Source organism: Furipterus horrens, unplaced genomic scaffold (genome assembly GCF_987537825.1).
Source record: "Furipterus horrens unplaced genomic scaffold, mFurHor1.1.pri manual_scaffold_6, whole genome shotgun sequence".
NCBI lineage: Eukaryota > Metazoa > Chordata > Mammalia > Chiroptera > Furipteridae > Furipterus > Furipterus horrens.
In genome coordinates, this window is record NW_028327176.1 from 171,233,805 (window position 1) to 171,249,881 (window position 16,077).

The following is a 16,077-nucleotide window of genomic DNA, read 5'->3' on the forward strand; positions in this document are numbered from 1 at the left end:
TTAGTACCTTGCTTGAAGCAGACAGTTAGGAGGTGCTAAAACTGGTTCCCAAGTCCAAGTTACAAGTTCCTCCACCATACTGCCTCCAGGAGGTCATGACAACACCTCTCAGATACAGGTGGCCTCACAATTCAACATCTACTTTGACATACAATCCTCAATTTTAAATTTCAGAGATACTTCTGGATATTAAAACCTGACTTGTTCATTTTACTAGTCAGAAAACTCTGTTTGCCCTGGCCAGGTGGCTCAGTTGGCTGGAGCATTGTCCCAATACCCCAACGTTGTGGGCTTGATTCCCAGTCAGGGCACATACAAAAATCAACCAATGAATGCACAAATAAGTGGAACAGCAGATATCTGTCTGTCTGTCTGTCTCCCGCCCTCCCTTTCTCTCACTCTAAAATCAATCAATAAATAAAAAGTTTTCATAAAAATATAGAAAACTTGGTTTTCACTAGGGACTACACTATCAAAGACCAGTCGCATCATTAGAAGTCCTGATGCATTACTGTGATTCTAAGATCTTCATAAGCATCAGGAAAAGGAAATTGACTTTTCTCAATCTGTTAACTTATTAGGGATCATGCATTCTGAATTTTGGCACCAATACATACATTCTGCCATCCTAACTGTCCTAAGCATTATAATGATCCAGTATATTTACTATAGCTTCACATAGGAATGTTGGCTCTTTGTCAATCAATATCATAGAAAAATGAACTCTAGGTGTCAGGGCCACAAGGGAGGAAACCAATGATGCTAAATGCTACAAGCTTGTCTGGGATGAACCATCTATCACAACTCAAGATGGTTTTCTTATTTTTTTTTCCCACTAAAACATCACAGATAAGTTTTAAAATAAAATACGCTAGAGGAACATGGAAATAGCCAAATACGCAGTCAAAAATATTCCTATTACCTAGAGTCATTAGAGAGTCCTTAATCTTGGAAGAATCAAATCCAGGACAATGGGAATGACTAAGGAGGCCTCCGTGGTAATGATTACGACAGTACTGTCAGAAGAAAGGAATTCAAGAAACACTGAAGTACTGAATTAAAGCTTTGTTTGTTAACGCATCACTAAAAGTAGTATGGCCTCATTCTCTAACATTATTCTCTCCAAGTTATAAGATATAGAACAGTAATTATATTAACTTGCAAATGAAGCATCTAGAGTAGTAATGATCCACAAGAAATGATCTGAGATGTGGCCCAGAGCATTCAATTTGCTTTTCTCATCTATAATCCTTCACCAAAAATCAGGTCACTGTCCACATAACTGTAATCATCCTTTGACACTTGGGATTTGATTTAGTCAGTCCAATGTTGGTGTCAACAGTCACTTAAATCTTTCCTTCTTCCTTCTTCAAAATCACATCAATGAAAACATAAGTTCTTCTCTTTTCTGCTATGTGTCTTTCTACATTATTTTCTCCCTCTATCCAAGAGAGTAAATTATGACCTAGAAACTAAATTAATACACCCTCAATATTGATAGCAAAGTAGCAGAACAAGTTAGAAGAGTGAGGTACAGTGAATGGGACATGGGATAAATACCAGCTGTGATGGGGTTTGACTAAAACAACTGGCTGGGGAAAAAGAAAGTGGAACAGCCCACACACTCTCACAGTAACACTCAGCAGCCCTAAAGAAGAAAGAAGAGGCCATGTGGGGATACTCAGAGCTTGCAAGGCAGACCCAGGTATCATTCCAAGTACATTGTTGCAATGGTCATCCATGAGTTCCGGGCTTGTAAAAAGAACAAGTGAGAGGGTTCGCCAGCCTAGGTGTCATGCAGAGGATGTAGGGTTTGGAAGGTGTGAGGCCACAGTGCAGCTAGGAGGAGGAGCTCACATATCTAGAAACACAGTGTCAACATGGGGTAGACACAAAAATCAATGTTTGCTGCATCTGAAGTTTGTAAGAGCCTAATGGGATTTCTGAGTTCATGATACTGTAGGTGGAGTGGTAACAAGTCCCAATATAGACCTACACTGCTGGCTGGCTGGATGGCTAAATGGAGTTGGAGGGAAGACCATGTAGCATCAAAATAACTGTCAATGTCACTGCAACTTGTGGCAGTGGAGTGAAGAAAATTTTGAAGCCTCTTGGATTGTGAGAAAATGTTGTAAAGTTGATTGATGATCAGAAGCCTTGACCCAACTGGCCAGTTTGGAGTTTCATTCATAATGCATGCTAATATTAATGTAATAATATTCTAAACTACTAGATTGGTGAGTAGGGAGCTGTAGGATAGTGACCACCACCAAGTAAGAATTAGGAAAAGGATTCACAACTGTAGTGTCACAGGAGTCAGAGGAAACAAACTTATGATTCCAAAAGGAAGCCTAGCAAAAAACCCAGAGTGCTGAGGTTTTGAATCCTAAAGTCTCAGTTGCTACTCTGCCTCTTCCCACATTGCTGACTGAAAGATCTGCACCAGGAACTATCTCCTATGAAGAACTTGTTTTTCTGGGCCTTGAAAACAATGCTGATGCAGGGATGGAATTATAAAAGAGAGGCATAAAGGGAAATCTCTGAGGGTGGCTTAATGAGATGCACTGGAATGGGTGGGGAACCAGGTTAGGAGTACGCTGGATTGCCAAATTCACAGCAGTTCTCATTCTTGCTCCCAGATGTTTGTGATCCACAGAGGAGCAGACAGAGTGGGAGGCACCACAGGTCAAAGAGCTCGGGGAGAGTTTAAGTCACCATGGATTTGTTTCTTGCATAAATTCCCACTGGCTTACAGCTTATGTCTTATAGTCACCATAGTGAATTTCAATTGTCCAAAAGTGAGGTAAATGCTTATAATACTTCAAACATGGCTGTAATGAGCATACGCCACAAACTCAAAACAAACATTTCATAATGAGCACTGAGTTCAAGGAAAGATGGTAGAAAGTGCTTCTGGAATGCACTATCCTGGAATTGGGTCCAAGTAAGTCATTGCAGAATCTGCACATTCTCTCAGACATAACATCCAAGCAGAAAATTAACATGTCATCTCTGCAAGAAGACTAGTGGGCAAAGGTCTTTAATACAAAAGTCGTTGTCCCGTCACCAGGTAGGACGATGACTGATCTGGTATCTCCAGGCCCTTCCCAGATTCAGACCAAAGTCCTGGACCCTGAAATGTTCTAAGGCCTGGACAGCTGTGCTCCCTCATTTTCTTGAGCTGGCAGTGGCAGTGTGTCACCTCTTAGCAGTCATGTAACAAATATTTAGGGAGCCTCAACTATGTACTGGGCCCTATATTGGGGGCTAGGGCCACAGTGTGAATAAAACAGTCACACCACCCTCTCAGAGCTTGGTCTAGTTGGGGAGCCAGGCATTAGACAACTACTCAGACTAACACAATCTACCATTTGGTTGGAGCAAGAAAGGACAAGTTCATGATTCTATGAGAGCCTAGTACATGGGACCTAGTCTTCAGGAAATGACACTTAAACGGAAGGACAAGTAGAAGTTGACCAGGCACCGTGAAGTGGAGAGGGAAGAAGCTGCAGCAGGCCCCAGGAGAAGCAAGAGCCCTGCCTCAGGATGCAGAGATCCACCGGCGCCGGCGCCTTTTAGCAGTGTGCGGCATCTAGTATGACGCTTCCACCAGATGCGCACAGCCCAGTGAGCGAAACAAGACTACAGAAACAAAACAGAGGAAAAGGTAGAAACAAACCATATTTAGTCAAGAACGCTTGGTGCTAAAAATAGTGTGAGAAAAGCAAAATGGCCCACAGAAAGCTGGCAGCCCCAAATGTGAGCACCTATAACCCGAGTCACTGGTGAAACCTACCCACAAGCCTAGGACATTTCCATCAAGTAACTCATACACACACACACACACACACACACACACACACATGTGCAAAAACATAAAAAATAAAAGAACCCCTCAAATACACACACACAGAGTATAAAATTTAAGGGGAAAAAATTCCTTTTGATTGGTTTCCAAGACAGCAGAGGATCATGGCTATGATTCCTTAAGTCAGTCCAGATGGTCACCATTAATCCCAAGGAACAAAAGGTACACTCCCTTAATCGTATTTAAAATAACAAGTGAGGTGATCTGACACCGTGTAATTTATTTCCTTCACTTCACACAACTAAATTACAGTGTATGGCAATGAGTAATCTACCTGTCATCGAGTACACCAGATCTGAATGAGCAAACCTAGGACAAGGATCCAGTCACATAGCCTCTGTGGGAAAGGGAGTGAAAGACCTCGGACAAGAGGAAGCCTTCCTGGAAATTTTCATTCACAAGCAAGTTAAGGTAAAAAGTAGATCAGACCAGAGAAAGTACCTTTATGGAAAAGAGATCGATTAAGGGGCTGGAACAGACAAAGAGAACATGTCGGCAGGAGTTATCAGAAAATGTGGGACATCTGATTACAAACGACCATTTTTGTAAACAATCATTTAATGAGACCCAATTATTTTCCATAGAGTGTGCTAAGTGTTTATATATTATCTCTAATCCTCACTGCCCCTTGTGAGCATGATTTTATTAATCTCATTTTATAGCTGAGAACCTAGTAGTGCTTTTTCTATCATGTCAAACAATCTTTCACCCCAACCTTAGTGGAATTACTAATAAACTTTACCAAACGTGGACCGTGGCCACTCACTACTAGTCAACCTCGTTCAACTTTTCCCATCATGTGAATTAACATCCCCGATTGTGGCAGGTTCTGAATTTCTATTGGTCTATAGTGAAGGGGATCAGAGGTAACAGTTTGTTTGTAAGGAGGAAACTTCTCTTGAAGTTGCATTTTTACTTAAAGTTTGTGCTACCTTGTTTAAGAAAGTTTTAAAAGAGGCCTGCAGAGATTCTAACCCTTCACCCCTTTTCCAAGTCACCCCTTGACAAATGCACTTGATTCCTGACATTGAAAGTAATCCTATGAAGAGTACAGACATGGCATCAGTCTCCATACCGCTGTTCCCAATGACGATTTTAGGATGACAGATTCCACGGGATATCCTGCTACTACTTTATTAGGCCCGTGTCATTAAATTTAAGGATGAATCTAGCCCCAAGAGCCATATATATGTAAGATCAAAACTGTGAAAATAATTTCCCTTGGCTTATACTTCTAAGCTTCATTATCATTTCACACTCCGCACTGGACCTGGCATGCTTAATTCTTTGGAATCCAGACAGAATCTTTTAGAATTCTCTCACTAACATAATCATTGCTGGGAAGATAGCCTAAAAATAGAACTTGCATTATATAGTCAGCAAAAATATGCAATGGTGTTCTGCTAAGCATTTCAAACACAATGTCTTATGTCCATCTGTGATATTCTTTGGGCCTTTGCATTTGGTATGTATTGTCTTTTGAAGGTGGCAAATCTAAAACAAACCTAACACAACATAAACTGGGCTCTATTTATTCATTTATTTATGTATGTATTTATGTATGTATGTATTTTATAAACCTCACCCAAGGATATGTTCATTGATTTTAGAGAGAGAGGAAGGGAGAGAGAGAGAGGGAGAAACATCTATGTGATAGAAACTTCTATGTGAGAAAGAAACATTGACCATTAATTCTTGTCCACATCCTGTCCAAGGATGGAACCCGCAAGCTAGGCATGTGCCCTGACCGGGAATCGAACCTACAACTTTTTCGTGTACGGGACATCACTCCAATCATATGAGCCACCTGGCCAGGCCTGGGTTCTTTTTAAATGCCTAGAAGATCTGAGAATTAAGATGGACTTTCTCAATAAAATTACCTTTGTTGCTGTGAAGGGATTAATTTCTGCTAAAGACAATATCAAGGTACGTGCAAAATCACCTAGAAAATCTTAGGTAACAATGAATGAAATTTCACATGCTGATGTTAGTGGAAATGGATACTCAATTTAACCTTCCAAAAGTAATGCCTAAGATTTATCAGCTGGAGATTCTCACCAAATACTTGCGTTTGTCTCCTATGGTTGGAATAGTCAGCTATGTTAGACTCATCAATCACAGCTCTTAAAATGGCACACAATTTTTAAGTCTTTTAGTAGTATATAGTAAGCAAATTCCATTATATTGGGTTGGCCAAAAAGTCCATTACGTTTTTTCCATATGATGGCTCTAGTAGTGCTTAGTTATCTTGAACTTTATTCAAAACAATTTTGTTACGATTGTATTGTGACAGCTGTATATCAGTGTGCATTTAAAAAAAAAATCAAAATTGGTGAATATTTGTGTGGCCACCTTAATATAGAAATTGGAAGAAAATACACAATATGTTTGGTGAATTATGTTTTATTATTTCAGGAAAGGTAAAAACGCAACTGAAACACAAAAAAAGATTTGTGCAGTGTGTGGAGAAGGTGCTGGGACTGAGCAAATGTGTCAAAAGTATTTTGTGAAGTTCCTTGGTACTATTGACATTTTGGCCAAATAATTCTTTGCTGTGGGACTGTCTTATGCATTGGGAGATGTTTAGCAGCACCCCAGGCTTCTACCCACTAGAAGCCAATAGCAGATGATAGCCAACATACACCAAATATCCAAATCTATAAAGTTATTGGTGAAAATGAAAAAAATGTGTTTTTTATTTTATGGAAAAAAATGTAACAAACTTTTCGGTCAACCCAATATATAATACCTCATTAGACAAAAAATTCGGTGATGCACAGGTTGTCATGTTCACCTTGTACACAGTGATACATGTGTAATTTCTACTTTTACAACAGAGAATGCCTGCGAGACAGAGGAGGCCTAGAGAATCCACTAAGAATGAGCCATACATTAGATATTATGTTTCCGTGTTGTTGACATTCCCTGTTCTTACTATTTTTATGTAAATGAATAATAATATATAGGGTCTCTAGCAAATACAAGATTGCACCAATCAATTAGATTTTAAGGTTTCCTTCTCATAATAGGGATCCTGAATGAATATTATTGTTCTTCTAAACTATACTTTTGCCTCATTAGCTGTAAAATTCTGCTGCTAAAACCTTTTGCCTAGTCCTGAAATGGCACAAATAAGGACACTGAGAACAGACTATGGTCCAAGTTCTTACAGAACAAAAGAGGAAAGAAACAAGGAAACGTGTGACAATGATTCTAGAGTGGCATTCACTCTTCTCGACATAAGATTCTTCCCCTTTGAAAAGAAAAAACCTCATGATCTACAAAGAGGACATTTCAGTTGCTGGATCATCACCTATCCACCAGGAATATAAATGGTAAATGGTAGATTATATTTCATTTGGAAACCTTAACTGGCAGAAATTCTACCTTTGCAGCAGGCAAGCCAAAAGAAGAGAAGCTACTGCAGGTCCGTAAATACACATTTTAACAAGAAGGGAGGGGTAAGGAGAAGCAGAGCACAGTTTCTCAGAACTAACATGTCCTGATTTCAAGGATAAATTTTATTCCTTCACAATCTAACTGGCAAGTAGCTAGTAAAAGGACAAAAGGCATTAACCTAGATAGCCATAAAGTAGTCAATTAATAACACCTTGCAAACATTTTTCCACCAAAGAAAATGATGCATAGTGTGATGAACAACAACAGAACATAGAAGAATCCCTGAATACCCGATCAGATGAATGCAGTGTGGCAGAGAGTAACAGCACTAATGTACCAGACACCTCCAAACATAGTACTGCCTCTTTCCAAGTAGTTACCTTGAAAGGACAAATCTAATACTGTCAACATTTCTTAGAATTCCCATATTAGAAAGACCTTCAGAGCCTGTGAAAACTGTATTTGAATATAAAGTTACCTACATGCAATAATGCTCCATTCACTCTGCAAGGTACTTAGAACAAGGAGCAGTCCTGGCCCTTAAGAAGCTTATGGTCTAGAAGGACATGTGCACAGGCAACTTCATTACACTGCTAGGCCTTCCCCTGATTTCACTTATATTCTTGCATTATTTGCACATACTAGTCTTCCTCCACTAGACAGACAGTTAAACACTTCTGGGAGCAGAACCACGTCAATCATCTCTGCATCATTTTCACAACGCCTCAGTGGAGTAATCTGCACAGACCAAGCATTTAACAAATGTTGGTTTAGGGAGAAAATGTCATTACTTAGTAATCACACTGTATTCAGCAAAATTCTCCATAAGACAGGTTTGTCCTGAAATGTATCCAAGGGTATTTAGGCACTGCAGTACCTAAACAGTCTCTCCTAAGCCATTCCTAAGTCAGCATTACTCTGAGGCTTGGGTTCTGAGGCATAAGAGCAACAGCAGAAGCCTAACTCACTCACAGTTTCTATCTAAACACCATAGTCAATAATAGCAAGGCACATAAAACATTTACACTTCTATTGATTACATGGGAGAGAAGTTCTTCCTTCAAGGATTGATCTGGTCTACTAGATAACCAAACTACTGTCTCACTCCACCCGGTAATTCTAAAGCCATTACTGGAAGTTCAGATGGTAACTGACATATTCATGCCTACTGAGTTCATTATGAAGGTTACCCAAGAGCAGATCACTTAAAAAGATGCTACTTGTTATTAACTCAGGTAATCCTGGACTGAGCATTTACCTTATTGAATTTAGATAGCAAGCACCTTTGTTCTTGGTAATGACAGAACAAGCATACTAAGCATAAAAACCAGGTTTGGATGTGGATGGCTGATTAGACCGCAAAGTGGGCAGAGAAGAAAACAAAGTTTCTGAGTGCTTATTTTAAGAGTCACACATGAACGAGAACGTGTATGTCATCTTGCTATGATGCGTTGGAAACAATAATTTAGAAAACAGAAGTATATTACAAGCTGTAAAAGATGGTATAGGCAACTAGTGACTGGTAAGAATAATATCCAGAGCAAGCAGTAACATTTAAGGAGAAAAGGGAAAATGAAATTGTGTCTTAAAAGAAAGAAAGAAAGGAAGGGAGGAAGAAAGAAAGAAAGGGAGGGAGGGAGGGTGGAAGGAAGGAAGGAAGGAAAGAAGGAAGGAAGAAAGAAAGAAAGAAAGAAAGAACGAAAGAAAGAAAGAACGAACGAACGAACGAACGAATGAACGAAAGAAAGAAAGAAAGAAAGAAAGAAAGGAAGAAAGAAAGAAAAAATGTTTCTCAATCCAGGGTACTGTCCCCCCTTGCAGGGAAGAGGCCCCCTGCTCCATGGAGCCTTTCCTAATAAGCACGTTCGCTTTAGGACCCCACTGTATCTGGCACCAGGAAACAACTAAGGATGGATGTTACAGAGAGAATGCAAATTGAGAAGGTCACAGCTCTATAGGCTAGAACTGTGTGTCCAATAAGGTAGCCACTAGCCACATGTGGTTATTTAAATTTAAATAAACTAAAATTAGTTAAACATTTAAATTACCTTTCCAGTTGTAGTAGCCATATTTCAAGTGCGCCTAGCCACAGGTAACTTAGTGGTTTTTGTACTGAACAGTGCCTACACAGAATATTCCCATCATTGTTCTACTGATCAACAGAGCTAGACCTGAAAGCAAACACTCCTATGGCCAAGAGGCCAAATGGTTTACTACTAACAATTTAAAGTATTGCACTTTCACTTGAGAGCACACTGTGGTCCAACTGTCTAATTCACGTGCAGATAAAAGCATCAGCTACGTCAACTTCCATTCATAGCGTCATTAGAATCCTGAGGTCATTTGGTCCTCAGATAGAAGCTATGTCTGATAGGAAAGCAAAAATCAACTAGAGTACTAAGAGTCTACTTACTGAAACATCCCAGTATACATTCTTTATTAAAGGGAAGCAAAAATATGCTTTCGGATTAGACAGTTTCAATTATATTTAATAAAAGCAAGCTAAGATTCTGTCAAGAACCAGGAAAAAGAAAGGCAGTAGTCTTCGGACACTGGATTCTATTTAAACACTCATTCTATCGTTGCTGAAATATCTGCTTGCTCCTCTGCCACGCCACGGCTCTGTACCACCCAGAGAAAAATGTGACCTCTTAGTAACAGAACAATTCAAATGCAAGCTAAAATATAATCAGCGCATAGGAATCAAAAACATAACTTATAAACTTAAGAGAACAGCTTATAGATATTTTGGGAAGGAAGCCGCAAGCCTCAGGATACTATGAAACTTAAAATGCAAGCCGTGGAGCCCTTCTTCAAAAATGCATGATGTTGCTGTCTCTAATAATTACAGTCTGGGTGGGTATGAGACGAAGCTAAAAATGATGCAGTTACCTGGGGGCTGGAGAAGCCAAGCAAGCTGCTGCTCCATCCCATCATCAGGAAAGAACAGCATAAGAAGCACACCACTCCCTTCTGGACCCAGCACGTTTCAACCTCTGTGTGATGTTCAGTAGCAGAGTTATCATGCGAAGTGATAAAACCTCAGGGGGCCCCTCCGTGTTCCCCAGCTTTGCCCCCTACGTTTGTAATCATTGTTTGCTTCCTCCTCCTCACGCTCTTGGCACTGCAGAGCAGAAAAGGAGGTAACAGCTTGACCCTCTGCCCATGGAAAGGCTGCAGTCTTAGGTCACTTTATCTAACTCACCCCTTTCAAGGAGAAACTCGCCTCGTTAAACAGAAATCACCTGATGTACCTAAGGAAGGTGGGGAGAGGTTCATTTAAACCTTGATGACTCATCTGTCCTCCTCCTGATGAGGACACAGTCACTGGGAACTGTTTAAGGGAGCATGTGAAAATTAGGGCTCTCTAGGCCAAGAAAGTAGCTTAGGTCAAAAACGCCGCTGATCTGAAACCTACCAAATCTGCAAAATCTCTCCTGCATTTCATGCACACCCAGCCCCACAGTGTGTAAACACCACCATCAAATGGTGCTCGGAGGTCACGAGCACTGCACGCAGCAGCCACCACCAGCGCAGTCTGTAAAATGTGCTACAAGCCATGTGGGAAATGGGCTGGCTCCGACCAAAGGGTAGAGCTAATGCGTACCTTTCGGTCTTCTGGAATTTCCATTCCTTTGCTGTTCATCTTCCTCATTAATGGTGAATAAACCAGGGGGAAATGGCCTTGCATTGGTCTTCTTCAGTCTCTCTGGCCGGAGAGCTGTAGCTGATCCAGGCATACCGCTGCTACTTGTTTTTATTATTATATTAAATATATATGCTTATGTAATTGCAGCTCCCAGGAAGCTGCTAGTTTCTAAGCTGCCGGTTCATTTGAGCACTTGTAATAGATCCCCTATGGGTAAACAGTGTGCAGACAGCTGACAGATACTACCAGCCACTTGGCAACTGAGGCCCTGCAGTTCCCCCTCACCTAGCAGCAACCCTCCCTTCCCGACAAGCCCCCTCCCACTTACTCCCCACAGAAACATGTGCTGGCTCTAGCTCTCGCCCTTTCACATGTGCACACACACACACACACACACACACACCCCTTCCAGAAGAGCCCTTTTAAAGGCATGCAGGTTCAGAGGCCTCCCTCCACTGCCTGACCTGTTCAATCAGATCCCAGCTTCTCCTTCCTGCAGCAGCACCTTTTCCCAATCCTCTTCCTGCTACCGCACAGTAAAATATTCAGCACACAGCACAGAGGGGAAACTATGATCCGCTGCCATTAACAGTTGCCCTGACAACCCTGACACGTCCTAATCAAGGAGGGCTGGGAGTGCCTCCACGGCCCCTGGCCGGCCCGCTGAGAAGCCCAGAAGCGGCGGCCGCCGTCTGGATGCAGCTAGTGGGAACTCAGCAGCAGAGGGCTACAGCGTGCGGCGAGGCAGCCAGTCTGCTGGGCAGCTCCCTCTTCCCCTTGGCAGCGGGAGCGGCAGGATGGGAGGAGACATGGAGTTCTGTTTCCACAAGCTGCAGCAGACTCCCCAGTGGGGAGAAAGGGGCTCAAGGCAAGAAGGCTCTTCCTTGTTCTGGGAGTCAGATTTTCTGTCTTGACAACATCTGCAAGTCCCTGGATGAAGGAAGGCACGCTGGTACCCTCACAGCTCACTTCACACTCAGTAACCCACCCCAACTTTCCGGGCATTCTTATAGTCTCAGAGTCTGTAAGCACAGGCCTGGTCACACCTGTCACAAGGGCGAGCATGGCCATGCACCTGAGATGACCCCCTACCCTGGTAAAGACAGAAGTGCGGAGCACTGTGCCTACTCTCAGAGATCACAAGTTAGATACCCCTTCTACGAGGCAAGTAGGCACAAATGAGAAGCTGCAATTCTCCAAAGGGACACAAAACTGCCACAGTAGTATCCAGCAGACACCCCATCCCTGCTGCTTCGGGGAAGTCACTACCAGCAGTGCTGAGCCATTCTCAACACTTGACCCAGTTCGGGCCCTTTTTTGGACTGTTTTCTCCAAAGCACACAATCAAGTGTTTATTGTATTCTTCTGAAATGAAAGCTTTCTCACTTTAAGACTCTTCATTTCTAGGCAGCCTGAAATTTATGCTGCGCACGAAAAAAGTTAAATTGACCATAAATGGCCTTAGAAGATTCTAACTGACAAATTCAGAAAATAATTTTTGTTGCCTTTTTTTTTTTTTTTTGCCTTTTAATCAAATTCAAGTCTGCTTAGAGAGTCCAAAGCAATCCTCCTACCCCAAACCACCCCCTTCAGGGCTCTTTGGGCAAGTAAAATACCCTCTCTAAATACTTTGCTTGAAAGAGCAATTGCAAACAATTCACTTTCCTCTTGGAGCCTCGGTTTTCTCTGTAATATTGGGGCAATGACATCATTTACCTTATAAATTAGGAGCGAGGATTAAATGAGTGTAGTGCTAGTAGTAAGAAGTACTTAATAAATATCAGCTGCTTTTATGATATTTTATAACACATTTGTTGTAACGAGTCCATTTTCACTTTGTAATTATTTTCAAGGTATTTCCAGCTATATCATCATTTTCTTTCTAGGGATAACTCTATTTTTTATCTAGTACTCATATTGCCAAGCCCAATGCTGCAAATGGCCAAAAACGGTTAGCAAATACATACTTAAAAGAAAAAAAGAATTCTTTCTCTCCAAAGTCAGGGCATTTAATTAACATGAGTTTAGATCTGTGGCTTAGAGAAATGCAGGAATTTTCAGACATGGAGTTCATTTAAAGTCACGTTAATATAGGAGATAGAGTTCTGCAGTAAAAATAGGATGGGGTTTTAGAGCTGCATGGGTGTGAGAAAGCTTCCAAATCAGCATCATTTTACATGCAAGGAAACAGAGGCCCAAGAAGCAAAATTCCTTGCCCAGGTCCATGTGAGCTGGCAGCAGGTCTACAAGGAAAATTTAGATCTTCTTCCTAGTCCAGGGCTTCTCCTGAGGACAAAGACTTGGCCTATGTACCTTAGAATCCTAGGTCCAACTGGCCACTTCTTCAGAAATGGCAACATGTGGAGAGGGAAAGAGGGGGAGGGTCCATGCCTCAGACGCTCCAGATCTTGTTGTTTAAGAAATAAGCAGTGGCTACAAATTGGTTAATGTACTTCTGTAACTCTCTGTTTGGTTAACTTACCCTTTTTCTGAGTTAAACATGGTTTTTTCATTTACTATTTTTCTTTAATCAGATGAGCAATAATCAGAGGCCAATATTATACACATACATGTTTGTGAAATGAAAATATTTTCAAGTCCACTTTCATTTCTTTCTTCATTTTACTTGCAGAGAATCAGGTGAGGATTTATACTAGCAGAACACACACATGTTATGTACATGTACGTACATAAGTAGAGTGAAAATTACATTTTGGCTGATGGACCTGGGTTTAATCTTGACCCAAAAGTTGCTACCATCATATAACATATGAAGTCATGTGGTGTCAAGTTAAGGAATGTAATAATGACCCATCAACTGGGAACGTGTTCAACTTTATTTCAGATGCTCCGCTAGGTATGTTAGATATGTTGTCTTTGTCAGTTACCATCAGGAAACTGAGGTTCAAAGAGGTTAAAGTCACACAGCTAGTTAAGTCACTGAGTCAGAATGAACCCCAGGCCCATCTTCTCTAAAGCTGAGATGCTGCCATCCTGCAGCCCTGTAAATTCTGACTCCAGCACCAACTAGCTGAGTCCCAGGCACAGCTGTGACCAGTCACTGGGAAGCAAACAGTCCAAGATCAAATAATCATAATAAAGGAAGGGTTTTCCCCCCTACCCATGGAATACACATTTTTCATTTTATTTATGACATGGAAATACATTAGAGATTAGTTTCCTAAATGTTCAAACCTAGTCTTTAATGTTTTAGGGGTTAACTCATTTCATTCTAGGAATAGTGTGGCTTGACCCCTGAGGGTCACAGGGCTAGTCTTCTCTCTTCCATACTCTGACCCAAAACAAAAGCAAATATGGCAAGGGGGACAGTGGGGTCTTAAATTTAAATACCCCTGGAAGTAAAAGAAATACTACTCCAAATTCCTCTGCTATTCCCCAACACTCTCATGCGTTTTTAGTTCGATGTGGTACAACTGACCTTGCACGTCACCTGCACATACAGAACCTTCATTCAGTCCCCATGGGAACTGGTGTGTGTAGACTTCCAAGAGTCAATTAGGTTTTGCAATTATTTTGTTGACATTGTTAAAATAATAAATGATGTATTAATGGAGACTTTGTACAAACTTGTGAGAAATGAGATGCTGCCTAGTGCAGAAGGGCAGATTTTACAACTTCCACTGGCTTTCTACAGAGGAAAGAATGTGTGCAGTATAATCATAAAACCTACTCGCAGTCATAGGTGAAAATAGTGCTACTCTTCACCACTATACCTGAAACAGACCGACTGGTCCTTGGCCAACTGCTGTTCCCAGCCCACCCTGCCGCCCCCACATCCAGCCCCACTCTCTTAGCATACACTGAGTTTATGTCTGTCCATCTATCCTGGTTGCCGGTGCCTCTGGCGTAGCTCCAACCCCTTGAGGCGGGTGACTGTGGGACAGGGTCAAACTTGCTGATCTGCAGGGGAAGTCAGCTCATGACTGGGGCCTTGCTGTCACAATATTATGGAAATGACTAAACGCATGCAGGCACATGCACACACGCACATACACCTTCAGGCTTCCATCCACATTTATGCTTCCTAAGCTCTTACGTTGAGATGATAACACTGGAAAATAGCACAGCCCATGAATGAATCCAAGAATATCTTCTTGCATAGAGAAATCTGCTTAACCAGTGAGAAGCATATCTAGATTTTCCCTTCTAAAAGCCTAGTGAGCTTTACAAAAACATTACTGAAATGGGAAAGAGCCTGATCTGTACTAACTGAGGACTATAGTTGAAAACAGAAATTATTACTGCTGCATTAAATGGCTAGGCACTGTAAATTACAGTTCTAGATACACATAAGTTAATTACTTGTCAGTGGGGCACAGAAATGCCAAAATGCTTTTCTACATTTCTACATTAGAGATGATTAAGTCTTCAAAACGACTGGACTTCAGCAATCTTTTAAATATTGAATGCATCTCCCTGCGGTAAGCTGTAATTTATTTCTAGCAGGAGTTTCTGAAACCCACATTTTAATGCAACTTAATAAAAAAACCGAACAAACAAAAAAAACCCCTAATACAGTTTGAAAATGACAAAGCCAGTGCAGGCTGACATGGAATCAAACAACTCCTGGAGAACAAAAAGGGTCCCAGCTGGCTGGCTGTCATCCGCATTCTTGAAGTTAAAGGGTGTCCCAGAATGGTGCCACTTCCTGACGGCTTCTGTGTCAATAAAGGCACCACATTCTGGAATCTTCAAGTATTATGCGGAGCCTGCAATAGGCTTGTTAGACAAAGAAATACTGCACAAAGAAAGACTGTCCCTTTGAAAGGAAAGTAAAAAGGCAGGTTTGCTTTGATCTTCATTTTACCACCTTTTGGTAACAGGCATCTAAGGAAAACAGTAAATGCTACCGTAGTAGTGACTTGCTATCAACGAAGAAGTACTAGGGCCCCTGCCGTGCCTTTTATAACATTTCTATAAATCTTGGCTGCATGGTGAACACTTCTCAGTGCCAGCAGAATCCCTTTTCCCCTGTCTGCTCCACTATAAACAAATTTTAAACCCTGAGGATTAATTCATCTGAATGCAAGGTGTGGATACTAAGGTTTCTTTAAAAGCCTCTCCTAAACATTAGGTATCACTAGCTAAGTTGAAAAAATTTAAAAATGCCACGTTAAATTTTAACCTGGTAACATATATT

General features: G+C 41.3%; 1 protein-coding gene across 4 annotated transcripts in view; it reads right to left on the reverse strand.

The window, feature by feature from the left end:
- The window catches only part of MAP7 (microtubule associated protein 7), a 152,560-nt gene that overhangs the window by 120,103 nt on the left and 16,380 nt on the right, over positions 1–16,077 (reverse strand). For 3 of the 4 annotated variants that reach the window (XM_090279898.1, XM_090279895.1, XM_090279894.1), the window contains exon 1: positions 10,875–11,171. The exons of the other annotated variant lie outside the window; for it this stretch is intronic. In XM_090279898.1, coding sequence (XP_090136024.1) covers positions 10,875–11,007 — 133 coding nt within the window. In that variant the 5' untranslated portion in view covers positions 11,008–11,171. Of the gene's footprint in view, positions 1–10,874; positions 11,172–16,077 lie in introns of those variants that run through there. 4 annotated transcript variants of the gene reach the window in all.